At 44.1% G+C, this 27,810-nt stretch overlaps 1 protein-coding gene and 1 non-coding gene across 3 annotated transcripts in view; one reads left to right on the top strand and one right to left on the bottom strand.

The window, feature by feature from the left end:
* On the bottom strand, window positions 1-74 carry TRNAF-GAA (transfer RNA phenylalanine (anticodon GAA)). The gene has a single exon. It is a non-coding gene; the product is annotated as a tRNA-Phe (tRNA).
* Window positions 75-6,857: 6,783 nt separating this feature from the next.
* LOC146176798 (saccharopine dehydrogenase-like oxidoreductase) overlaps window positions 6,858-27,810 on the top strand; it is a 62,203-nt gene continuing 41,250 nt past the window's right edge. For both annotated transcript variants that reach the window (XM_084582961.1, XM_084582960.1), the window contains exon 1: window positions 6,858-7,049. In XM_084582961.1, coding sequence (XP_084439087.1) covers window positions 6,872-7,049 — 178 coding nt within the window. In that variant the 5' untranslated portion in view covers window positions 6,858-6,871. The remainder of the gene's footprint in view (window positions 7,050-27,810) is intronic.

Below are 27,810 nucleotides of genomic sequence, written 5' to 3'. Positions count from 1 at the left end.
GTCCTGATCCGGGAATCGAACCCGGTACCACCGCCTTTTCGGGGCAGTCGCTCTACCGATTGAGCTAACCAGGACGGTCAGCAGATCTGACGGCAGGGCGAGAGCGAATTAATCTATAACTCAAAGTGGGAATTGTGTTGATCGCTTTTCCTTGGTGGTGACCTAAACAGCGATATGATTAACTGCCAAAGCCAAAAATGTTTTTTTTTTCTATTTTAGGATCGCACGGGTTTTCAAACATTATAAATGTGCCTACACGTGTCACGTCTGTGTCCGAAACTCTTCTCGATTTGTTCATCACTAATGTCGATCAAAGTGTTTTTTTAACGCGGTGTGCTTCTTTATGATATCAGTGATCACTTGCTTACCTTCGCTTTAATTGATGCAAAATATCATTCCACACTCAGAAATGATGCTCCTATTACTGTACACACAAAATGTAACCTCTTCTTCCTTAGCTTCTTTTCGAGTTCATAGTCATGACTGGGACCACGTTCTTTTAAGAACGGACGTAAGTGCCATGTACGAAGCTCTTGCGTCGGATATCACAAACCTTTACAGAAAACACTCTCCTTTTACAGTGCGACGAAGGTGTAAAAAGTTACGAAAACCCTGGGTAACACGCGAGCTACGTAACCAAATAAATGTAAAAAAAACCCTTTACTGGAAATTTGTCAAAAGCAAAGATATCAATGCTCTAAATACATGTAAAACATACAGGAATAGCTTATATAAAAAAATGACAATTCCCAAGGACGAATACTTTGCTACCTATCTGAACGAGGCAACCAGAAACAATGAACTCCATCATAACTAGCACCGAAATGAATAATGAAGTTATCACTAACACTGATTTGTCTTGTGCATTCAATAAGCATTTCATATCCATTGGTCATACCGACAGCTCGGGTGCAGCTTACTCTCCCACTTCTGACTGTATCACTAGCATTTCTGACAGCATGGTATTCCTTCCTACCGATGAGAATGAAGTCGTTCACGTATACAATCATCTTTAGAATTCTAAATCTCGGGACGTTAATGAGATACAAATTGTCACTATCAAGTACATTATCGATCTTATAGCCTGCTTTTGACTAGTATATATAATTTAGCCTTTGAACAGAACACTTTTCCAGAACTAATACAGATAGCTAAGGCAACTGCGATATACAAATGGGGTGACAGAAACAATGTGAACAACTTTAGGCCCATTTCTATTCTCCCCGTCTTATCTAAAGAATTAGAAAAGATTATGCACACTCGTCTTTATTCGTTTCTTGCGAAGCACTCACTTATTTCGCCTTGTCAGTACGGCTTTCATTGATTTAAATCTACAGAACTAGCTCTCCTAAATCAAAAAGAACCCATAACTGACGCCTTAGAGAATAATAAACTTGCATCGGGTATATATTTCGATGTTTCAAAAGCATTTGACTCTGTACATCACGAAATATTGATAATGAAACTTCAGCAATACGCCATACGCGGAAAATCCAATGCTCTCCTAACATCATACCTCCAACATCGTTCACAGTATGTTAGTCACAATAATGTAGTTTCTATCTGCCAGAAAGTAACTGCCGGAGTCCCTCGAGAGGGTATTCTGGGTCAGACATGGCAGTAATTGAATTACAGTAATGAAATTACTGTAATGTAATTACTTTTCCTGGTAATTTGCAATGTAATGAATTACTTTTTTGGTTTGGTAATTTAGTAATGTAATGAATTACGTTTTGACAGTAATTTCGCATCAAAAGTAATTAATTCCTTTCGAAATTACTTTTACTAAAGTGCGCTACTGCTCCTTCAATAGACAACAAAGTAGAGTGCCGCGAAAGCAGGAATGACGTTCGGCAAACCGAAGCCAACGTGACGGATCAGCAAAAGGAGACAAAATTGAGCAGAATAGTGCGTCTTAGTTTTAGTTTACTAGCTTTACTTAGTTTTTGCATGGATGAAAACTAGAAAGTAATTTAAAACTAATTGAATTACTCAGTCGAAGTAATTGTAATGTAATTTCATTACTTTTTCGGAGCAGTAATGAGTAATCTAATTTAATTACTTTTCTGCGATTTTCAGGAAAGTAATTAGTAATGTAATTTAATTCCTTTTCAAAAGTAATTTTGCCATGTATGTTCTGGGTCCCCTGTTATTTGTCCTTTATTTAAATGATATGTTCTTGACTCTTAAGAAGGTTCAATTGATCTGGTATGCAGATCATACCGCATTGTTTATTAAGGGAGAAAACCCGAATAAAATGCTACTCATGGCAAACATAGCATTGCAGTCGATTAAGCGTTGGTCGGAAAATAACTTCCTGAAAATTAACGGAAAAAAAGACGCAAGCAATATTTTATCGCACAAAAAATACCAACGTCAGTAAGGCAGAAAACTTGTTCCTGGGAAATGACGAAATTGAACTATAGAAGTACTTTAAGTCTCTTAGGGTCTTTTTTCCCCGAAACTTAACATGGGATAAGCATATTGAACACGTTTGCGGCAAGCGAAATAGAATTGCAGGAATATTAAATAGACACCGTCATAGCTTACCAACCAGAGCAAGAAGAATGTTATATACAACGCCTTATTTCTGTCAACACTTAATGATTGCCATCTTGTTTAGGCTGCCACGTCTCAAGCAAGCCTTCATAAACTAACAGTGTGCCAAAAACGCGCTGTTAGAGTCATTGCGAATATTTCATGCCCTGATCATACTTCATACCACTTCCCATCTTATGGCATACTTCCGATTGCATCAATGTATTCATTTCGTTCATTTGCCAGTACAAGGCTGCCGCTCGCACCAGAAACACGTATTTTCTTACATTTTTCAACCTAGCAACTCGCGGTCATGTCCATAATACTAGGAAAAATAATTCTTGGATCGAGCGTTTCTGCCGCACAAAATAAGGAAATCAATCTTTATCAATTTCGTATAGCCGCCCTCCTGAACGTCCTTGTTTTTTGTTGGTGCCGATATCGATACACAATCTGCACGATCATTTTTTCCTGAATTCTATAGCCATGCATTCCTTTCCTGGTAGTTTCCGCGGCAATGCCTTTCTTTTCGTTCCTTATCTTTTGCTTTCTGGACGCAGCCACGAGATCCCGTTTTTGCTTGCAGGATGTGTTCATGTGGTGTTTTATGTTTACAAAAATGAGTTAGTGTGAAATCACAAACAACAGGAAGGCAGCAGTGGATCGTGTCTCGATGCAATATCAGGGAGGGCATGTAATATTCCTAGTTCTTGACATTTCTCTTCAAAATGAAGTAACAAAGGTTTGATTGCCTGTGGCCTACTGTTGAACAATACCCTGCAGCCACGAGTCCCCGTTTTTATGCTTTTATGTATTTTTATTTCTTATATATATGTATGTGTATATATATATATATATATATATATATATATATATATATATATATATATATATATATATATATATATATATATATATATATATATATATATATATACATACATATATATATATATATATATATATATATATATATATATATATATATATATATATATATATATATATATATATATATATATATATATATTTGTAGTGACTGTTTGTTGCCTCGTGTGCACCGTATAGTGTTGCCCACCAAATGTGTCCCTTGTGTAATTTTTGACACCATAATCTGTATTTAAAGCTATTTTCTGCATGCACAAACTCAATTTCAGTGCTTTTATATTTTTAATGCTGCTGAACTGTGCCCAAGGGGGCCGGGCTTTGTAAAGCTGCTTTCGTGCAGCTTTTTTCCGTTACCCCCTTTCTTCATTTAGGAGAGAAATAAAATTTGTTTTGTTTTGTTTTGATTTGATTTGAAATGTTTTTTGGGATCAACTCATGTATAGCGACTTTTCGAATCAAGGATATGGCGCTTTAGCTGTAGGAATACATCTTGAGTGGCCAGACCCGGACGAATATCAGACATATAGTTGTACAGGAGCTCCTGTTCTTCCAGAAAGCTGCTTAGTCGTGTATGAATCACATGCTCCATTAATTTTCCTACACAAGAAGTGAGGAAAATAGGTTGGAGATGAAGCGGTCGGCCTGGTCTTGGCATGAAGACTACTTTTGCCTCTTTACACTCGGTTGAATAGGTGCCTTGTTGCCAGCATTCATTAAAGTAGTTGGTTAAGGCTGTTGTGGAGGGGGTGTCTAAGTAGCGCAGAGCTTTGTTGGTGATACCGTCTAATCCGGGTGGTGAGGAGGTATTTAGATTCTGAAGTTCTGCCATTACTTCTGCTTCAGTGATAGGCTGACTTAGGTCATTAGGGAGTCCTTTATAGTCCGGATGGGATGTTGGTTGGTAAGGTGAAAAGTATATATCCTTGAGGTCCTTAAGTAGCTCTGAAGGCGGTGTAAGGGAAGTGTGAATTAGTTATTTGAGGTTATGTATTTGTGGTGCTGCAGATTGAGATGGGCCTATGAGATCTCGGAAAAGGTTCCATGTTTGAGGCAAGCTCATGTTACCATTAAGGCTGAGTAGGGTTAATGAAACGTTAATTAAATAGCGCTCCGAACAATATTGACGGCAAAGATAAAGACCTCACAAAGTCTCGTCACGGCCGCCACGATCGGCGCGCGCGCGGCGGCGCGCGTCGATCAAATGCTCGGAATTCCTCCCTCCAGCCACTTGGCAAGTCTCCAATCTCGAGGGATGCGAGGCAGCTCTCACCCGGCCGTTCAAAAGCGGCTGGTGGACTGGGCTTTGGGAGTCGCTGGAAAGCACCAACTTCCGGCCACAACACGAAGCCAAGAGCCGACCCGTCAGGGATGTAATCATTTAAGGCTCCCAACATTGGATAAAGGTTTTCACTACAACTGATCGAGGCGGCCGTAGTCTCGTAGAGCAGCTTCCATTTACAGAAACCATTAACAGCAACGATCATGATCAACATACAAACTAATTCCTCCAGGAACTTAAGTGGCTTCTTGTAGATATGGCTCCGCGCTGGAAAAGGCAGTCTAGACTAACTTTCACTCCGACTCTGTATAATGGAAATAAATAAATAAATAAATAAATAAATAAATAAATAAATAAATAAATAAATAAATAAATAAATAAATAAATAAATAAATAAATAAAAACAACAATTCAAGAATATTAAGCAGGGAGTGCATTCCTTGAAGACAACCGTGGTGCCAATAATCATTTTTGGTGAAAAGACTTTTATTGCACAGGCTCATAATTTCCTTATTACGGAATGATTTTACGTTACTGACATTTTTCCTGATTACAGGTTTTAAACCTACACCGGGTATTGCCACACTTGTTTGGGTGGGACTGTCTAGAAAGGTTGAAAAACAGGAAGCCCTTAACGCGCCCTGTGAATTCAAAAGATACAGCGGCTAAACCCTTCTTCACATGCAAGCGGAAACGATATAGATTTCTGCCGCGGCGATGCAACAACCTGTTTTCGGCTGTCGCGCCGGCTCGCGCGGCGATAGCAACGCATTTACAACACGTTGGAAATATTTCACTGTCTCGCTGCCGCTGAGTTCCTTCCATCGCTTGCACGTGAATTAACACATTGTTTACAGAGCATTTAGGGTGGATTAACACAGAAGATTGATCTCATTTCTCGGCGATTATGATGAAACGATAATAACCAGTTTGGTATTGAAAAAACCAAGCGAGAAAAAAATTTAATCGGACGAGGAAGATGTGCGCTCCCAGCGTAAATATACTGTTGTTAGTAAACAAAATTATACATATGCGGACGAGCTGTCTGAAAAGCTTTAGGATCCTTACATCCTATTTACACAGCCGGCTTCTTAAATTTGTGAAATTTATTATTTCTACAATACGTTCAACTAGCGTTAAGGGAACCGTTTCTTTTACTCTACTAATCCCCAAATGAATGAAACAAAAGGAACTAGAACCGAGAAATTCTATTGGCGTCGAGCTAAACTTTTTATGCTATATAAATTTCAAGGAAAGACACTTTGTGCGTGTATAAATTATATTAGGTGAAAAATAATGACTTGACAAATGAGAAAAACGTAGGACAATTCTGTTACCTGGCAATCAAAAATGTCGGCATTTTTATGATTTTCAGTTATTCCACTGAACACTAAAGGAATATTATTAGGGAGCACTAAACTTATGTTGCATAACACTCTGGGACTGGATAGTAATATGTAGCCTTGTATGCATGAACTCGGCAGAATCTGAGTCAAGTTGATTACAAGCGAGCTTTGAACAGCAAATTCGTGACTGGTCTTTTACTTTTTTCTCTGTTTCCACCCTTTCCTTCTCAAAGCAGACCCCACTAGACCTTTGTCGTGTTCATGTAGATCCCATGCCTATGGTTTTCCTGACGAAATGCCACAGACTTAAGAATTATAATATTAAGGGAAGCCTTGACAACAAAGCATAAAGGTTTGGTTGCAGTGTTAGCTGTAACCCCCCCCCCCCCCCCCCCACACACACACACACACACACCCTCTCAAAGTGGGCACCTGAATCTTTGTCCAGCGCCAGTGGACAGGGTCACTGGTGAGTGGCAGCGCTTTTGTTTAGCGAGCACGGAGCAGTGCCACGACCTAGGCAGTGTGCCTATTGAAGGACTGCCGGCTTCACGCCGTCGCGCAGCGGCGTCACAGAACACGGTCAAGTAGGTGAGGTTAAGGTGAGGTACTTCGATTAGGGTGCCTGGATGCTCTCTCTCGCCCGAGAGAGAGCATCCAGGCACCCTAACTTCGATGTGCACGCCCCCCTCCGCCGCTCCGTGCGCGCGTCGAGTGGCCGAGGGCGCGCGTATCGAGGCGCGATGAAGGCCAGCGAGGGGGACGCGGCGTATCGGCGCCGCACTTCGCAACAGTCTGCGCCCAGAGCGGCGGCGCAAACATGTGCTCCCCACGTGAGCTCGACATCGTGCTCTTCGGTGCAACGGGCGTGACGGGCGCGTTCGTTGTCGAGGAGTTGCAGCGTGCCTCCGAGGGACTGCGATGGGGTGTCGCCGGCCGAAATGCCGACAAGATGCTTGACACGCTGCGCACAGTCGCCGCCAACCTCGGACTCGAAGGTGGGTGCAGCTGCAGCCCATGCAGGAATGGATGTGTACTTGATATTGTCGCCGGGATTCTTGTGAATGTGCTCCAACGATGGCAGCTGTGTGCGGAAGGGGTCAGTGGAGGTCACCTCGAAATAAGTGATTATTCTCTTTAACTTCGAATCAACTTGTTGCTTAAGTGCTATTTTTATTTATTAAATTAATCATCTATCACATACATACTTAAGTTTAAAGTCCAACAATCGAGATAGTAAGGAATTACAGAGGATATAATGAAACAAGAAGGACCCGAATGTGCAAACCCTACATAAGACGGTTGTGATTACTGATCTCGAGCCGGGCATCCTGAAGAGTGAAGTTGAATGGGCCTTAGTCAGCCTTGCTAAGAACAAAGCTAGCGGAATTGATGGCATTCTGGCTGAGTTGCTTCAAAACCTCAACCATGACGCTGTTAACATTCTGCATACATTATGTCAGAAGATTTGGACAACCCTGCAGTGGCCACAGGATTGGAGGAGGTCAGTTTACATCCCCATTCCAAAGAAAGGCAGTGCCAAAGATTGTTCCAACGACCGCACGATCGCGCTTATTTCGCATGCTAGCAAGGTGATGTTGAAAATCCTCCAAGGTAGGCTGCAGCAGTATGTGGATCGGGAGCTTCCGGACGTGCAAGCTGGGTTTCGCAAGGGCAGAGGAACTAGAGACCAAATTGCCAACCTTCGCTGGATCATGGAAAAAGCAAGAGAGTTCCAGAAATCCATCTACTTCTGCTTTATTGATTATGCGAAAGCGTTTGACTGCGTAGATCACAGAAGATTGTGGCAAACTCTCCAAGAGATGGGAGTTCCAATTCACCTCATCTGTCTCCTCAGGAACCTGTATGAAGGGCAAGAGGCCTCAGTCAGAACTGGGCATGGTCTTACTGATCGGTTTCCGATTGAGAAAGGGGCGAGGCAAGGCTGCATACTGTCGCCCTGCCTATTTAACCTATATGCAGAGTGCATCATGAGGAAGGCCGGTCTGGACGAGTCTTCAGCTGGAGTGAAGATTGCTGGAAAACGTATCAACAATCTTAGATATGCGGATGATATCACTTTAATGGCAGAAAGTGAAGTGGAACTCAAGAGACTTCTGATGCGCGTACAAGAAGAGAGTGAGAAGTTTGGGCTTAAACTGAACATTAAAAAGACAAAGCTGATGGCGTCTTGCCCTATCAAGTCCCGGAGCATCAATGGACAAGAAGTGGAAGCTGTGACAGATTTTCTCTTCTTGGGCTCCAAGATTACCTCGGAAGGAGACTGCAGCCATGAAATTAGGAGACGCCTGCTTCTGGGAAAGAGAGCAATGGTTAGCCTTGACCGCCTAGTAAAGAGCAGAGACATTAGTCTGCCAACCAAGATCCGTATAACTCGTGCTATGGTCTTTCCAGTTGTGATGTATGGATGCGAGAGTTGGACTGTGAAAAAGGCTGACCGCCGAAGACTTGACGCGTTTGAATTGTGGTGCTGGCGAAGACTCTTGAGAGTTCCTTGGACTGCCAGAAGATCAAATCAGTCGATATTGTCGACCATAAACCCTGACTGCTCATTGGAGGGTCAAATTATAAAGTTAAAGCTCAGCTACTTTGGTCATCTGATGAGAAGAGAGGAGTCGCTGGAGAAAGATTTGATGTTGGGAAAGGTTGAGGGTCGCCGGAGAAGGGGTAGGCAGCGAACGCGATGGCTAGATGGCATCCTCGAGGCACTGCAGATGAAGTTATGTGATGTTAGGAAGAAAGTGAGAGATCGGAAAGCGTGGCGTGACATGGTCCATAGGGTCACGAAAAGTCGGACACGACTGAACGACTGAACTGAATGAAATAGTTAATTATTGCACAATGTCAAAGAGGAACAGTTTAACTTGCAGCTATTCCTTCTCTACCCTTGCATATGTGGGCCGTAGGGACCGGCCTTCGTCAGGTAATACGTTGGATCTGGTAAAGCCACGCGAACGGCAGAGAATACAGACGTTTATTCGCAACGTTTCGGCCAGGTTCTCTCCTTTGTGAGGGTGAATTATTCATAAATGATTGCACAGGTTTTGCCGCCAGAAACTGTCGGCAGTGCTTGCGCAGATCATTCACTAAAAAAAGACCGAGATCGCATGTGGGGCAGCGATATCACTTTCGCGTGTGCATTGGCAATGCCACCGGGAAATACATGTGAAAGTGTATTTTGAAAAGGGAACGCATGCGTAAAGCACGTATGCGTGTTTGTAATATCGCCACAAAATATTTCAAACAGCCAGACAGAACCAACTATGGGCTGCGAAAGAAATTATTTACTAGTGTGTCTTTTGAATGCATTATACCGTAAGTACTTTTTGAGTTTTTGCAATAACCTGCAAACAGTTTGGCATTTGCCATTCCCTCCTTGCTTACAGCACGGGTGTATACAACAGTCCAGCGAATATTATGACAAGCAGGCAGCTTCTTATATCAAATATTGTACATATATATTCATTAAGGCTCTTTAAGATTAGTGCTCTTGTATTAAAATATATAATAGTCATTGCACTTAAATTTATTATAGTACAGCACCATGAACGTATACATGCACCTTCATTTTATGATCTCGACGAAACAAATACGCTTTTCCGGTCGCATGTACCCTGCGTAACAAAACCTCATTTGCCATGGTGGCGAGCGTTGTCGTAGAGGGACAAGGCTGGTGTTGAGCTAAAGACTTATTCAGCACGCAGCTGGCTAGCTGCAACTTAACAAGTCGCTAGGGGTTAGTCGGAACCTGTAATTCGCAACTTGTGTATGTAAAAGCGCCTTTATTCTAACTAATTACATCTCCGGAAGGGGAAAGGATTTTTCTGTTGTAGAGGGGTTGACTTCGAGATATTTGCAAAAGAAACGTTTAGGTTCGACGTAAACGGACCGCTTTCGTCGAAGAGACGGGCGCGAAAAGCGTCGGCAGCAAAGCGTATCACGACATAACACCGCGCTTGTTATGGATGTTGCGTGTCTACTTTGGTGCGCGTACAAGCGGCCTTGACGTTTCGGACTTGGTGCCCTCGAGGCCTCCTTATTCCATGGCCACATTGTGCATGAAAGCATTTCGGATTTTTCGCCACAAGATTTTCGCTCATAGCGGCAGGCACACCACATACGCAGTTTGGTCGATACTATTCCTTGCAGGGTTTATGTTTGTTTTCTCTTCTCTGTGCTTTAACAGCGATATAGACGCTCTATTGAGATAACGTTTCATTTTTTTTTCAGGAAGTGTGAGCAAATAAATTTGGCCAAAAAGAATTTTTGCTGTGTGTCAGGGAAAGTTGACATTTGAAGTTAGCTTTGCTTAAAGACCAACTTATCGATTTTTTATGAAGCAGCAAGAAGCAAATGGACCAGCAATAGGAATATTGCAGTCCAATTAGGAGGAAATTTGACTGCTTCATGGAGCAGGGTTGAGGCGATATATGTCTATTAGCGTCTTCAGAAAAGCAGATAACAGGGGGGGGGGGGGTCGGTATCGCAAGTCGCCAACGAATATTTCCCATGCTTCTGTGGTGACTAAACAGATACAGGCGATGGACTGCGGGGTTAAAATTATGAGGAATAGTGTTTGTGAAGTTATGCGATGTGTTTCTAACTGCATTACCAATAGAGTTCAGCCTTCTACAATAATGTACGGGAGAAAACCAAGTGTTTTGTTTTTCCTCATGACCCTCATAAGCAGGTCTCCTGAAGCAGGAGAAACGGGAAATCGGCATCTGAACTGGATAGCTTTCGGCTATAGGCAAAACTTAGTGTTCTGTTTCCTATACAAATGTGCAAAAAAAATGCTTCGCTAATTATGTGCGCGTAGTGAAAAGAGCAATTGCTTGGGACAAATTTGTAAACAAGTACAAAACGCACTTTAAACTTAACAGTAATTCTGAGTGCAGTAGAAGTCATTGCCGCTGATTTTGCGGCAGAATAGTCGCTGTTGCGGTTCAGTATAACCAGAACCAATCTAAGGTCCGCAATTCTGCATATTCCCGAGCATTTCCCGGGATGGGTGAACAGCTCAGCATAGGGAGACAGTAGAGTCTTTTTTTTTTTTTTTTTTGCGTTTCGGTTATTTTAAGAAACTCCAATATCGTCACCCATCTGGGCCTGGAGTGGGATTTTTCAGCCCGTACAGAACTGGGTTATGTACGGTCGATGCTAATATTTTTTTGGCTAAGGAGCTTCCTTAAATTTGTTTTTCCTTTGCAACGATGGTTGAATGCCCTCTCGCCAGGATAGAACAATGACGTGTGGCCTAAATATCTCGCCTTTTACTTTGGCGTTACAGGCAGGCACTGTCACAAGAAAAGCTAACTGCTGAGCTAGTTGGTGCGTGACTCATAAAATGAAAGATTCACAGCGCTAACAAATAGACACTCACAAAAGGCACACAGGGCAGACGCTGACTCCAACTTCTTTAATATCGGCGAGTGAATGTTTGGGCTGCAGAGCATAAACGTTCTCTGAAAAACGGTCCGAGGTTACATCTATCCGCCCATTGCCAATCGTGCGATTTCAATTCAAAGTGTGAACCAAAGTTCATAAAGATTAGGATTCTAAGCAGAAGCAGAGGCACTCTTGCCCGTGAGTTGCTCGGAGCCTCTTATATAAAAGGCTAGAATCGGATTGCATCAGTGACATCTCAGTATCGCTATTTAGTGGAGAAAGTCGTATTGTGAATTTTGTTTAGATAGGGAAGGCCTAAACTTGTATACATATGTTGGCGACGGTCTGGGAGCATTTGTTTTTTGAAGAAGTTTCAATTCGGTGTTGTTTCGAAAAAGAAGTTGGAGTCAGCGCCTTTCCTGTGTGTCTTTTTGTGACTGCTTATTTGTTAGCGCTGTGAATCTTTCCTTTTATGACTGATGTCACGAGATTCTTATACGTCGTGTAATCAATTGTGCATCCACTAATTAACCTGACAAAAGCAAATGTAGGTTGTTTATTTTATCCTGCATTACTTTATATGGCTGTACGCCGTCACGACAACACATTCGATCATACATAAAAAAAAAACACACGCAGAAAACACAAACTGTGTAACGAGTTCTCCCAACTCATGCGAATTTCATTTTTTATGACCATTTATATATTTTTTTCAGTTTGAAAGGAAAGAGTTCACATCCACGTAGCGTGTCATTCGCTATAAACTACGAGAAATAAATTTTCCTGTGTATTTGGGACACCACCCCGGTGAAGCAACCAGTAATGTAGGGCCCGTGTTTTAATAATATGCCGCATTTTTACTTATTTACTTACTTAACATTGTCGCATTTGAAAGTACAGGTTACCGGAAAGCAAATAAAGAATAGAGCAGAAAACAGCATCTCATTCAGTAAGTAATACAAGTGTGCACAAACAAGAGCAGACGCTATAGTTGAGTTATGATATTGTAAGCCTCAAATACGCTGCAAGGCTGTGAGTTGATGTGACGGATTCTGAAGAAGTGTGAAGTATGAAGAGCTGTTAGTTTAATATCGAACGAGGAAAACAAGTGTTTTTGAAAGCGATGCTGCCAGCAAAAATAGATGTGAGGTAAAAGTTAAGCCTGTGCCTTAAAGAGCTTGCAGCGGGTGGGTCCGCGTGATTTTGGAAAACTATATTTCGATTTTCCACTCAGAGTCAAATCTGCAAATTTTCCTTCGTACTTCTGTAGTCATCTGAAAGTAAAAAAAAAAAATAAGAAGCAGCGGATGCCCATCCAATTAGTACAGCGTGACTATTACGATCAGGCTGAAGTGAACTCCCGTTTCTCCAGCTATTACCCCTGCATTGTCCCGCTTGCCGGTCTAAGGCGATAATTAATGGCATCATGAGAATCGGCCCATGTCATTGGCTACAACATGGGAAGAGTTAGAGATAAGGGTAAACTGCCATTCGCTGATGACATTTCCTTGGTTAGGAACTCAGGAGACGAATTGCAACTATGAATGATGACATTGACGGGCAAGGCAGAATGGTAGTCTTAAAATAAATATGCAGACCGGAACAACAGGTAGTGAGGCTCTTGAAGTGGTAAAGATGCATGTAGACCCTTTTTCAATATGTATAGTGACCGCATATCCGGGCCACGAAAGAGAAATAACTAAGAGAAACTGCAAAGTGAAGCGCATCTGGTAACTTCTCTTAGATCATGAAAAGCAGTTTGCATATATCCTTGAAAAGGAAATTATATAACACATGTATACCCTTTGTCAAAGGGAGCCCAGGGGTACGCTTCTGAGCCATATACCATAATGGCTCGTAATGCATTGTCAGGTTTCCAAACGGGCTGAAGGTAAGAAGATTTTTCGTCCTACCATCCCCAAAGGACAATACTTTCCTGATTGTTAAAGAAGTAATAATATAACGCTTAAAAGCAAACCCTCTGGCCTCTGAAATTTTGGCAAAGGCTGTACCTTGCAGGTACTTTCGTGCAGGACGAAAATGTTCGACTAATGAAACGAGATCAACACGAATTGAGGACAGCTTAGAAGCCACGGAACACAAAATTATAGGTGTAAATTAAAAGATAATAGAAAAATAATAATAGAGAAAGTAATAATATTTTAGTCGGAATCAAGAAGAAGAAATCGGCCTAGGAAGAACAAGGCAAGATAACCGGAGCTCACTAACAGTATCAGACCGGGTATCAAGGGAAGGCAAGAGTAGCAGGGGACGGCAAAGTGCTGGGTGTGGATAAGATCATGAACTCTTCTGGGATCAAGTGGACGCAGCTGTCACAATAATAGGTTGACTGGAGGGATACGGATCAAGAGGCTTTTTCCCAGCAGTGGTTGTAGTGACGCTGATGATGATCATTAGTTATCGCACTTCGGAAAAAGGAAATGCTTTCTGCGGGCTTGTGAGATGCGAGATTGCCCAGCGATGGCAAGAAAAATAGGGTTACGTCACCAAGCAGCCGTATGACGAACATATCAAGCTGCTTTCGACGTGGCTAAAATCTTTACGATAAGGAATAAACTTGACACCGAGAAGACGAAGCGCGAAGGCAGCATGGATAACCAATTACGCCCAGTCTGGCTCCGTTAGCACATGACAAGCCGAGAATCCACGATTTATTGCTGGATGCACCAATGCTTACCCGCAATCGAGGCCACTTCAGACTATGCTGCACGTGTCGTTCGTCTATCATTCGGCACGAACTCCATTAAGTGTCAGTTTTACAGTTTCGTATAAAGTGTAAAGCAACCGTTCGTCGTAAAGGGCTCCGGGTGGGGTCATATGATTTACCGTTGCATGTAACATACATCTGCTAGTTAAGTTGTTAGCTATATGTCGCAACAGGGATTCTAACAGATGGCATATATGAACCACCAATTGTGCGCCTTTCTAGAAGTTTTTATAAAAATGGCTTTGTAATAGTTTGTCGTGCAGCGTTCCGGGTTGTGTCATGCGGTTTATCGTTGTATTTAGTATACGTATGCTAGTCAAGAAGTAGCCTAGCGAGTGAAAGGGATTCAAGCTGGCTACATGTATACTTTCGAACCAAAGTTGCGGCGATTATGATTGTCATGTGCCGCGTGAAGCATGGTCATTTATGTTGAATACGCAAGCACACCCACTTGATACAATATCAGGAGAAAATCACTGTCTGTCAAGATAAAAGGTTACATCTCTTCAAGAAAACAGACATTTCACAATGATGTAAAAGCACATAGATAGATAAGGAGAGGGCGGCCGCAGTTTTACTTGAAGATCTCAATTTTTCTACTAAACCAAGGTAATGTGAGCGGGGCCCCTTTACCACGATTACGACGACCGCAAAGTTATGGACCGTCTTCTGCGCCACACCTACGACAGGATCAAGAAATGTATATATGTCCTTGATGCACAAGCTCCTTTCTCCGGTTTTCAAACTCAAAGTCCAAATTTTTCTGCTTTTACTTTTACGAATGGTTAAGCACTCACCTTCTGCGCCCTCTCCACTCTGTACCACTGTAACCAACTGCGGATTTTGTACGACCATCCATGTACGGAATTCAGGACATGTCGTTGAATTCCTCTCGCGAGAGACAGCGAACTCGAATAAGGTGTCCGTCTCGGTTTATGTTAACACCTCTTTCACGAGTGTGCCGGTTCCCCTGGCAGTTGAAGCAGCCAGGTTGGTGCTTGAGGAGGAAGACCAACTTGCTGAAAGGGCTTCCTTCAGCGTTGGCGAGGTGTGCCAACTCCTGATGTTTTGTCTGGGTGCCACATACTTCTCATTTAAAAGTAAATTCCTCAGGCAAACCAGTTGCAGAGCGATGGGAGTAGCCATCTCGGTTACGGCCATGAGCCTGGCGATGGAATTGACTCAGCAACAAGCGCTGCTGTCGTTCATGAGTGAACTTGAGATATCCCTTCGGTGCGTGGTTGCTTGTTCTCAAGTCATGAAGAAGTATGCAGCGGGATAATTCCAGGCGCACCTGAACTTTAGAAGCTTCGTGCCTTTTGGATTACCTTTTAGTCTTCTTCTAAGGTACCAAAGTTTCCCGAGAGCAGAATTAAAAATACCACCGTTCTCATACATGCATACATACATATACACATAGTTTCCCTTCGACTAATGGGCCAGAGAAAATCAAAAAGGATTTCATAAAACGTTCCCGATTATCCTATTTTATTCTGCCGACAGATTCAGACGGTGGGCCATTCTTCTTCAGTGTAAAATTGAGAATCTCATTTTTACACTGAATAAGAACGGTCCTCCGTGCAAAACTGTCCGTAATATGCGCAAATATCTCTCACCATGCATATATATATATAAAAGCGGGAGTGAAGGCCGAAGGAGAAAAAGAAGTGTCGTAAGGGAGAGTTATGAGTAATTATGATTACCTAGAGGTTAACGTGCACTGACATCACACAGCATGCGGACGCCTCTCCGTTTCGCCTCCATCTAAACGCAGCCGCCGGCGATCGGGATCAAACCCGGGTACTCAAGAACAGTGGTCGGGTACCCTAACCACTGCGTCACCGCGGTGGGGCTGTGCAGAAATCAGAAGATCCGAGCACAAAAGCATCTGTGGCGAAACCCAAAGAGAGAGAAAAAAAGAATAATGCATCATTGTACAGAGTTGGATAACAGCGGGAAAATAAGAATCTCGCGCGCACTGTGATGGTATCCAAAATTTATTCGAATGCATTCAAGTCCTGCAGCGCTGCTTGTCGCAGTCACTCCACCTTGGTCACATCTCGCAAGCAGCGCATCGGCTGCGCCACAAGCAAGTCCCGATGGAGAATTTTTAGCTTTCAAGACTGAAACCACATGCCGCTTGGCGATAATTAACACTTTGGAAATTTTAACGTTTGGTACATTCCATTCATTATCCTGGTCAGTCAGAATTAGTCGGCATGAGCCTACAAAGCATTTTATAGGTCACATTTTTTAGCAAGGAGGAAAATCTGATCATGAAAATCAGCACGAACGCCCAGAACCTTTTCAAATTCAGCTTTGTGGAAATTTCGTGTTAAAAATGGGCCAGATGTATTCGCGCGGTTTTCTGTGCTGATGCTCTAGCAAGTGGCGCTTGTTGCTAGTGTTCAGTAATGACTTGAACGTGTTCAGCAAAGAAGACCGTGTATGGGAAGCTGGGCGCACAACTCTCGCAGCGCTGACAATGTCCACGTTATTGTTGCCGCAGCTGCTGAAGCTGTGCGTTGAATCGCGCTCTCGCATCGCGGACGCAAACACTCGAAAGAAAAAAATATGACCACGTTGCTCGGATGACAGCACGTGGAAGGCCGACAAATAAACGGAGTTGGAATCGAACTGTTCATTAGGCTTACAGTGACCCACAAACAGAAAAGTCGGCGGCTGCAGAGCAGTCATCGATGATCGGGATTGTCGCTTCTGTCAACTGCGTTCAAGTTAAAAAGGGACGAAATTTCTACATAGAGCGTGGACAGCACTTACGACGATCTTAAACATCCCGCAGTTGCGCTAAAGAGGAATCGCGTCACCAATTCAGGCCCGCGGCTTCGGACGCGAACGTACAGTGAAAAACACCGTGGCTATATTTTTGGTGACAGTTCAGTTAAGAGCTTCTTTCAACTCTCTCGGAGCCTCCCATGAGCGTATATTAGTGCATCAGTTTAAAACTATTTTAAGTTTAGCTATTTTATTTCTATGAACGCGAAGCAACAATGGTGTCTATGTCTCGACTATGATGCTCTTTCAGTTTTGCTCAAGAAGACTGCATCAAGCCGCTGCTTTCAGCATAGCTTGTCTGAGACAGAGTTTATAAGTTGGGTTTGGTTTTGTTTATTTTGGTCAAATAACTGCACCGATCCTTCATCTCCTGTCCATTCAATTTAGGCGCTACTAACGTGGGTGGTAGGCGTGTAAATTGTCTGTGTAAAAGGGGGCGTGTTTTTTTTTTTTGAATTAAATAACGTTTGGAGTGTGTTTGTTAATCGCGAGCATCCGAAAGTGTACTATAGCTTTGAAAAACCTGCGCTGCGCGTGCCATGTGTTTGCCCACTCAATTCTCGCGTTATCCTCGGTGTAATATTCACCTGCTGTCTGACACGAAAGTAAGTTCTGCTCGACGTATACATGCCAAGCATGCAAGCCGCTTTTGGCCCAATTGTATAAGAAATAGCTTGTGAGGGTCCCTTCGTGATAACACAGCTCACCAGTGCGATATCATAGCCAACATAGTGGGGATATAACCCCAGTTACGTGGAAGTGAAAAGATGGTGGATACACCGCACTTTATTTGAAATCATGCGCATACGTCTTTAGATGGGAAGCGCTTGCAGCTGCCACATGGTTTAGTGCGATACCACATGACGCACGTACACGCTTTCCTGCTCTACCTTGTGGCAGCACGAAATCAGTGTACAGGGTCATTCACTTCTAGCTGAAACACTGTCATTGATTTCAAGCAAGCAATGCGTATGGAAGCAATGGGATGCAAACAGCAACCTGGTTGTGCTTCGCACAGCCTGCCACTCAGCTTCACTGCGCAGCCAGGTCGGACGCTGTGGCGCTTTGGAGACAGCGATCGCGTTTCAGTTAGAAGTGGACGACCCCGTACAAGATAAACCGCTCTCGGCAGCGGCATGCAGGCCTGTGCCAAGTGCACACGCAGATGGAGGAAAAGGAGCAGCCCGCTAGAGGGATGCTTAACTGCCGAGAGACGTTACATCGGGTCGCTGGCAGAAAGAGTTTCTTACGTAATACATCGATAGGCTACTTTTCCTCAGAGAACGGGTGTGTGAGTTGCGGCTATAGTAATAAGCCTTGCGGAGAACTAAGCGCCAAGAACAACCGCGACTAGTTTCGCGAGTTACAAAGCGTGATGCAACCGATTCGTGTCGGCGTCGGGTTCTCCTTCTTATACCCTGGCCGAGTCGTTTTTTATACGCCTACCTGCCCTGCGGATATGCGTACGGTTCACGCAACTTGGATGAAGAGATTTATCTGCCCACAACGGTGGTCGGATATCAACGAATTTCGATTAATATCAGTCGTTGGCCAAATAGAATTTTTCGAGCGAAAGCAACACTTTTTCGAAATGAATGCGGTCTGTGCTGTCCATCCGAGATGACTCTCGTTTTCTTGTCTGCTGCCAACGGACAGCGGTTCCAGCTTCGGATCGACATTTTCCCTTTCAGCGCAGTTGCTCTTTGCCCCTCAAACGTACAATGTAATTGCGGTGGAATGACGTCACGAACCTTAATACCCTTGACAATTCTTTAACCATCGTTGTTCTAGTTTGCGATGGAAGATGTGTGCGTAAGCTGCGAACCACCCTCAAATTTACCGGAGCAGCACTCGCACTGTATCGTACTTCATTCCACACTACTTTTCAGTAGCAAATCGCGGGATATTTTTCCTACGTTCGTGAATTGCTTTCTGCAGTTCTTTAGCGGAAATAAATCAGGTTCCATTCCGCTCAAATATAGTCTGTCGGCTGTAGCTGTCAGTAATGAATAGACGAGTAACCTTGACGATCACGCGTCAGCAGGCTGTTCGTTTCCCGCGCGGAAAATATTGCCTTGCACGTCGGCGGCTCTATTTGTGCATGCTTTATGACCGGCAATGGGAAATGTTTTTCACTGACACCCATGTATACGCGATACCACTAATACATTTTTGAGTACGTCTCAAAACATTTCCGCCTTTGCACTGCGCAGAAAACGTGGGGACCACGAGCTCGCACCGCGTTTCGCCCTTCGACGTGCATGCATGTGGGTGTCCGCATGTCCGTTCATTTGAAGGGAAAACACTGCGATTTCTTAGTCCACAGCCTGGCCAAAGAACCCGACTCGATGGTAGAAGAGATAGTGAAACCGTTTAACTGGCTTCCTAGCAAGCACAGCAGAGCGATGCCGCTGATTACTAGAGGTTCTCAACTTTCTGCCGTACAACGACCCCACGAAAGAAGATTCAGCACTCGTGTTTGGATCTAACCTTTTTCTTTGTCGTTTGCTTCACGTCGCTTCAATTATGATGCTCTTCCTATTCTTGGGTATGTTATCCGCACTGATTTATTCGCATTCCGACGCTAATTGCCATTTCAGACGTCAAAATATCGTTCCTCGAGAAATCTCATTTATACATCACTCGTGCCACTCGTACGTTCCGGATGCTGAGCTGCGAGTTCTTGTGCGGGTGGCCAAAAGTTTTGCTGGCCAGCTTGTAGGCCATGTACATGTCGATGAATTTTTTTTCAAGGCTACAGTATAGTTTAAAGGAGAGATGTCTTTATGGCGTGCTTCGTTAGTGGCTGAAGAGCTGCTGCAGTCACTTCTGCTATGAGTATTACTAAGCCTAGAGCCCCTTGAGCCTGTGCGTCAGTCTTTCGTCGACTGTAGTTTCTGCTTGATGTAAAATAATTTCACCAGTAATACCCGCAACGGTTTCCCAGCGAAATATTGCATCCGTTCATTTCTACTAATGCCCCTACAAAGCGTTTCTAGCGAAATAATAAATCGCTATCGTGAACGTCACTCAAGCCGGACCTCCAGCTTGCGATGGAATGGCGCCTCATCCGCAAGCTACGCTGATCGCGATCTCAGCAGGCGCTCGCATAGCCGGATCGGCTGCTGGGAAAGAATTCGTGGGCGCGAATTGCATGCAAGGCAGGGAAACAATTCGAGCACATTCATTCATTCATTCATTCATTCACGATTTTATTCGTACACCAGGGTGTGCATGCTGGAGGCGAAGGACGCAATACAACGGCTTGAGGAGCCGCTAACCCCATAAAGTGCAGTGCGAGAAGGGAAAAAAAAAACGAAACAAAAAAGGCGCAGTGAAAAATAATAAGAAACAAATAAACGTATTAGCATAAGCATGCACAAGCCTAAGGAAGAAAACTATGCAGACGTTTTTAAACACGCACATATGTGCACAAATAGAAATGTTCCAAGAATGTGAAACACATTTTGAATAGCTGTTACAACGCGGAGAGGGTTAGTTTTAATCCTAACCTATTCTTTTTGAAAACTAGTTTTAGGCCTTCCAATGTCGCTGCGGAAATCCGATAAGAATTCTTGTTGATTCACAGCCAGGACATGGCGAGTTATTCATTAACAGCAACAAATAAGGAATGACTAGATGATTGGTGTTGGTCGAGAGTAGTTAAGAAATGGGAATACGCATTTAAATCAAAGATATTGACGATTCAGCAATTGACAAATACGTGACACTCTTCGAGCGCAATAAAAATGGGATGCGAACAGCTTTTTTTGTATAACCGAATACTGAATGGAATCCCCCATGTGTAGTGAATTTTTAGTGAAGGAATAATTACTCACTGACATCCACCCAAGCGCAGCCATACGGATAGAAAGGAAAGTTATACAGGTTTCTCAGAAACTTCATAGTTAAAGAAAAATTCGTCCTGGTCCACGGATTCTTTTATAGCTTTTTGTATATTTAGTGGAGTGGAACGTTTGCCGTTGATTGATGGCTATGTTAGCTCAACGGTTTTTGTTTCGAATCGCGGCCTTGTCTAGCGCGGAACCCATGGATGCCGCGTCGACACGCGTCCCAGCGAAAGCGGGTGCATGCAGTGCGGACAGCCGAGGAGAGAGAGATTAAGCGTCCGCGTTCCTCGGGTAAGGGAGGACCAGCGGCGCAGCTCCACGTAAGCTCTGGCGACCAGGAAAAGGCACGTTGCCTAATGTCTACACCATTCTGTTGCGGTCTTTCCGCCGGGGCTTAGCAATCGATGCTATCGAACTAAATACAAAACACAAGCCTGAGTACGCTCACGAGCTTAGAAATGCTAAAGCGGGCCTGAGAGACACCCAGCCTCCTAGTCGCTTGAGAACTGACAAAACGAAACTCATTGCTTGTGTTGTTGTTGTGGCTGTAGGAAGAAGGAAAAGAAAATGCACGGGCCTGCTACTGGCTCTGTAGCTGAGCAACCTCCGCTGCCTCGTGCAAATAGAAGAGAATATAGAGAAGAAAGAAAAGCAGAGGGAAAGAAAGACGCGCGCCGCAACAACAGCCGTCGTCCACCACCAGCGGTGGCGAGTGCAATGACGGCCTACAACAGATAAAAATTCGGTGCCAGGCCAGCCCCCGCCGCAAGCAGCGGTGACCAACCTGCACCAGCCCCATCAGGGCACCCCTCCCGCACTCATTGCTTGCCTCTTGGCCGCTAATGCGCTAATCTATTACGCTTAGCTTCACTGATTTGATCCCTTATCATCTTACCTTCAGCTCGTACACACATAAGCTACTGTATACATTTTTATGTGAGCAATTTATGATTGGCCAGAAAGTATATGTTCATTAGCTGCCTCAGTGTGCAAGGAGCCGTCTAACGAATCCGCGGTCATTCAGGATACAGTATTCTCCATTACAAAAGCGCGACAAAAAGATTTGTTTAAACATCTCTAATAAGAATGTAGCAGCTCTTTGACGAGGGAAAAAAGTTCTGTATCAACAACCTGTGCACGGTCGACAGTCTGACACAGCTTCCATGTTTTTACTTATGCTGGCAATAACTGCTGTTTAAAAAGAGCCTCCTTTGCAAGCGGATCGAGAACAAGAGCGGAATATAAGCGCAACGCGGTAGGCGCCGCTTACGATGGGAAGTTTTACATTGAAGTTTATACACGCTACCCTCGTTAAGAAACACTTAGAGAATTTCATTAAATTTTCGTTGATTACGAAATGACAGTGCCTGTCCTTTAGGACTCTGCTGATACTTGTTCCGCAACAAAATATGTACACATCTGTACTAGGAAAATTTTATAATACAATAGTGTATTTTTCGGTGCCACATGGCTTGAAACCTCAGCGACTCGGATGGAATCATGCATGATCTCTGGCCAGAAATGGATTCTGGCATTGTCTGGCCTCTGTGATTGATGATTCCTTACTTCATGCTTGCCGACATGATTTCGGCATTATTACTTGTAGCAATATATTTATTAACACCTGTGGTCCAGAGTTCTTGCATAGTGCGGGCTTCGATCATCAGTGCCGCCAATGGGTGCCCACCGGTGACACATTAGGCAAAAGCTTTTCACTAGCCTTGCGCTCGGCTTAACTGAGGCGAATTGCTCGGAAAGTATGCCTTTGAGCCGATTTTGAGTACATAGAAAAATTGCATTTGTCGTGGCGGTTTTTACGCGCAAGCTGCCCTCCTTCCTCTCTGTCATAACGAACGAACGAACGAACGAACGAACGAACGAACAAACGAACGAACAAACGAACGAACGAACGAACGAACGAACGAACGAACGAACGAACGAACGAACGAACGGACGAACGAACGAACGAACGAACGAACGAACGAACGAACGAAGGAAGGAAGGAAGGAAGGAAGGAAGGAACGAAGGAAGGAAGGAACGAACGAAGGAACGAACGAAGGAACGGACGAAGGAACGGACGAAGGAACGGACGAAGGAACGGACGAAGGAACGAACGAAGGAACGGACGAAGGAACGGACGAAGGAAGGAACGAACGAAGGAACGGACGAAGGAACGGACGAAGGAAGGAAGGAAGGAAGGAAGGAAGGAAGGAAGGAAGGAAGGAAGGAAGGAAGGAAGGAAGGAAGGAACGAAGGAAGGAAGGAACGAAGGAACGAACGAACGAACGAACAAAAAATCGCCATCATTACTTATTCAGACGTGAGTTGACCCGCTAAGGCAACACCATTCAGGGCGGAGCAAATAAACGGATAACTTCGAGAGGCCAAATCCGAAGAAATAAGTCTCTTAAAACTGTAGATGCAACATTTTAGTTTGTCATCTACGGAGGAAACTGAGATGTTGATGTCAAAGCCGGTATCAGGCTCTGTCTAGAGCACTCGAGTGTTGGTCTGCGGAGCACAAGACGGGAACTTTAATAGCAGGTAGCTGCTTCCACATACATTCCTTGCATTCAAGCTCCGCAGCACACCTGCATAGCAAACGGGATAAGCACAAGTGCAATGCCCATTACAGAGCAGCTGCGTTATAAAGTGCTATTTCTCCTACAATAGAAGCGTCCTATAGTAGGATACGATTTATATAAAAGCCGCAGTTGCTAAATATGGGTGGTGGTACATGGCGTGTGCATTACTCTGCTGAACAGCAAGCAGAATCAATTATTGATATTTCACCTAGCCGGGGTGGCGCAGTGGTTACGGCGCTAGACTGCTGTTCCCAAGGGTGCGGGGTCGAATACCGGCCTCGGCGGCCGCTTTTTAATGGAGGTGATGAGCAAGGCGCCCGTGTGCTGTGCGATGTCAGTGCACGTTAAAGAACCCCAGATGGTCGAAATTTCCGGAGTCCTTCACTACGGCGTCTCTCATAGTCTGAGTCACTTGGGGACGTTAAACCCCACAAACCAATGATTAATATTTGACTGTTACAAAATAGTGCAGCGGTGGCGTAGCGGTAGAACTTCCGCCTCGCATGCAAGAGGACCGGGGTTCAAATCCCGGTGCCGCGCAATTCTCCACCGGATGAAAAAAAAAAAAATCCGCGTGTCGATGGAATTGCATAAACAGGCTTGGGGTGCGACCTGATGCCGGTGAACACCTCCGGCAACGCACTCCCTCACCAGAACAGGAGTTGGCCACCCTGGTGCAGTAATTGGCCACAACCTCCTATGATAAGCTCCATAAAACCCCGGCCCTCAGTCACCAGTGGCTGCGGAACAACTGACCACGGCGGCGGTCAGACCTGTGACGCAGCAGGGGGTGCTAAGAAAGCCTGGCTCCGCTGGACAGGCCGCCATTGGAAACTGACCCTGGCAACGTTTAATGCTAGAACCCTAGCTAGTGAAGCTAGTTTAGCAGTGCTGTTAGAGGAACTAGAGGGCATGAAATGGGATGTCATAGGGCTTAGTGAGGTTACGAGGCCGAATGAGGCATATACTGTACTGAAGGATGGGCATGTACTGTGTTATCGAGGTTTACCAGAGAGGCGACAACAAGGAGTAGGTTTCCTTGTGAATAAGTATATAGCGGGTAATATAGATGAATTCTATAGTATTAATGAGAGGGTTGCTGGCATCGTAATTAGGCTTAATAAGCGGTATAAACTGAAGGTTGTACAGGCCTATGCACCTACATGTAGTTATGACGGCCAGGCAGTTGAAAGCTTCTATGAAGATGTAGAATCGGCAATGCGAAAAGTAAAGACGCAGTATACTGTACTAATGGGCGACTTCAATGCCAAGGTAAGGAAAAAACAGGCAGGAGACAAGGTAGTGGGGGACTATGGCATTGGTTCTAGGAATAGCAGGGGGGAGTTACTAGTTGAGTTTGCAGAGCGCAATAACTTACGAATCATGAATGCCTTCTTCAGCAAACGGAGGAACCGGAAATGGACATGGAAAAGTCCTAACGGAGAGACTAAAAATGAAACGACTTCATTATGTGTTCAACCCCCGCTATTGTGCAGGATGTAGAGGTAATCGGGAAAGTGCGATGCAGTGACCACAGGATGGTGAGGTCCCGAATTAGCCTAAATCTGAAGAAGGAACGCAACAGATTAGTAAGAAAGAAACCCATCAACAAATTAGCGGTGAGGGGGAAGGCAGAAGAGTTCAGGGTCTCGCTACAGAATAGGTATTCCGCTCTAACTGAGGATGGCGACATTACCCTAGAGGCAAGGAACAATAATTTCAGAGATATCTTTACTGAGTACGCGGTAGAAGTAGGCGGTAGGATAGTTAGAGAGGATACCGGCAAGCTGTCTAAGGAGACGAAAGATTTGATTAGGAAACGCCAGACTATAAAAGCTTCCAATCCAACAGACCAGATCGATTTGGCCGAGATATCAAAGCTAATCAATAAGCGCAATGTGGCCGATATAAGGAAGTATAACATGGAGAAAATTGAGCATGCTGTAAAGAACGGGGGAAGCCTTAGAGGGGTAAAGAAGAAATTGGGCATAAGCAAAAACCAGATGTATGCGATAAGGGACAAGGCGGGCAACGTCATCACTAATATGGAAAAGATAGTCAAAGTAGCCGAAGAGTTTTATACAGATCTCTACAGTAGCCAGAGTAGTCAGGACCGTAATGAGATTGGCGGTAGGGAAAAACAGTCAGACGTTCCACCAGTGACGAAGGACGAGGTCAAGAAAGCACTAGAAACTATGAAAAGGGGGAAATCAGCTGGAGAGGATCAGATAACTACAGATTTGCTGAAGGACGGGGGGGATATCGTGCTAGAAAAACTGGCCACCCTGTATACTCAGTGCCTGGTGTCATCGACGGTACCGGAACCATGGAAAAATGCAAACATTATCCTCATTCACAAGAAAGGGGACTCTAAGGACCTTAAAAAATACAGACCAATCAGCTTACTGTCTGTTACGTATAAGGTATTTACTAAGATAATCGCTAATAGAATCAGGACAACCTTAGACTGCAATCAAGCAAAGGATCAAGCAGGGTTTCGGAAACGGTACTCTACTATCGATCATATCCATACCATCAATCAGGTGATAGAAAAATGCTCGGAATATAACCAGCCTTTATACATAGCATTCATTGATTACGAAAAAGCATTTGACTCAGTCGAAACCTCGGCGGTGATGCAGGCACTGCGAAATCAGGGGGTAGACGAGCCGTACGTGAAAGTGCTGGAAGATATATATAGTGGCTGCACAGCAACCATAGTTCTGCATAAAGAAAGTAACAAAATTCCCATAAAGAAAGGTGTTAGGCAAGGAGACACACTCTCACCAGTACTATTCACAGCTTGTTTAGAGGAAGTATTCAGACTTGGAATGAGAGCAGTTAGGGATAAGGGTAGATGGAGAATACCTCAGTAATCTGCGATTTGCTGATGACATTGCCTTGCTAAGCAACTCGGGGGATGAACTGCAAATAATGATTGATGACCTAGACAGGAAAAGTAGAAAGGTAGGCTTGAAAATCAATATGCAGAAGACTAAGGTAATGTTCAACAGCCTCGGGAAGGAACAGCAGTTTACATTAGGTAGCGAAATACTGGAAGTAGTAGGCGAATATGTCTACTTAGGACAGGTAGTAACCGCAGATCCGGACCATGAAAAGGAAATAACAAGAAGAATAATATTGGGATGGAGCGCATTTGGCAAGCACTCGCAGATTATGACTAGCAGCTTACCGGTATCGCTCAAGAGGAAAGTATACAACAGTTGCATCTTGCCTGTACTCACCTATGGGGCTGAAACGTGGAGGCTAACCAAGAGAGTTCTACTTAAGTTGAGGACAACCCAGAGGGCTATGGAACGAAAAATGGTAGGGGTAACATTAAGAGATAGGAAGCGTGCAGAGTGGGTCAGAGAAATAACTCAAGTTACCGACATTCTAGTGGAAATTAAGAAGAAGAAATGGACATGGGCAGGACATGTAGTGCGAAGAGAGGATAACCGATGGTCGCTAAGGGTAACAAACTGGATTCCAAGGGAAGGAAAGCGTAGCAGGGGGCGGCAGAAAGTTAGGTGGGCGGATGAGATTAAGAAGTACGCAGGGGTCAAGTGGATGCAGCTAGCACAGAACCGGGTTAAGTGGAGAAATATGGGAGAGGCCTTCGCCCTGCAGTGGGTATAATCAGGCTGATAATGATGATGATGATGTTACAAAATAACCCAGTGACATCGAAATTATGGTGGTGACTGCCAGTGCGTAGGAAGGTCCGGTAAACTGCTTTGCGTCTCCGCTAATATTTTTTCGCTATACTATTTCTCCATATTTTTTCTTCAATTCCTTTCTGCGCGCTTTCCACATTTGCGTATGCGACGTTTTCAAAACGTTGCCGCGACCTGCGTCGCTTTAGGAGGTGAGTGACGGTGGGTAGATTTAAAATTTCAGCTGGACAAAATGGCAGGTTCACCGCCCGTTTGGAAAGAAGACCCACTTTTGAATACCAAGTAATAACGATTCAAGTCTTCATGTTGCACGGCGCGGCAAGGAACGATTCTACTGAGCTCAGCTATGATGCGCCCGTTCGGTCTTTGGTGCCGTTTCGGTGTCACCGAGCAAAAGAGAGTCACGAGGGAGACACGAACAAAAGAGAATTTCTCTGAAGAGAGAAGTTCCGCACGCTCTGCGCCGCACGCTTGGGCTCTTCTCTCCCTTTTCTAAAAAATTCTCTTGAACTCGGGAGAAAAGTAAAGAGCGCTCGGGCACTGCACATACATACATACATACATACATACATACATACATACATACATACATACATACATACATACATACATACATACATACATACATACATACACACATACATACATACACACACACATACATACATACATACATACATACATACATACATACATACAGACATACAGACATA

Source organism: Amblyomma maculatum, chromosome 10, assembly GCF_055883805.1.
Source record: "Amblyomma maculatum isolate TAMU_Amacu chromosome 10, ASM5588380v1, whole genome shotgun sequence".
Taxonomy (NCBI): Eukaryota; Metazoa; Arthropoda; class Arachnida; order Ixodida; family Ixodidae; genus Amblyomma; species Amblyomma maculatum.
Note: the sequence above shows the minus strand (reverse complement) of the source record. Positions and strands in the feature narration are given on the sequence as shown.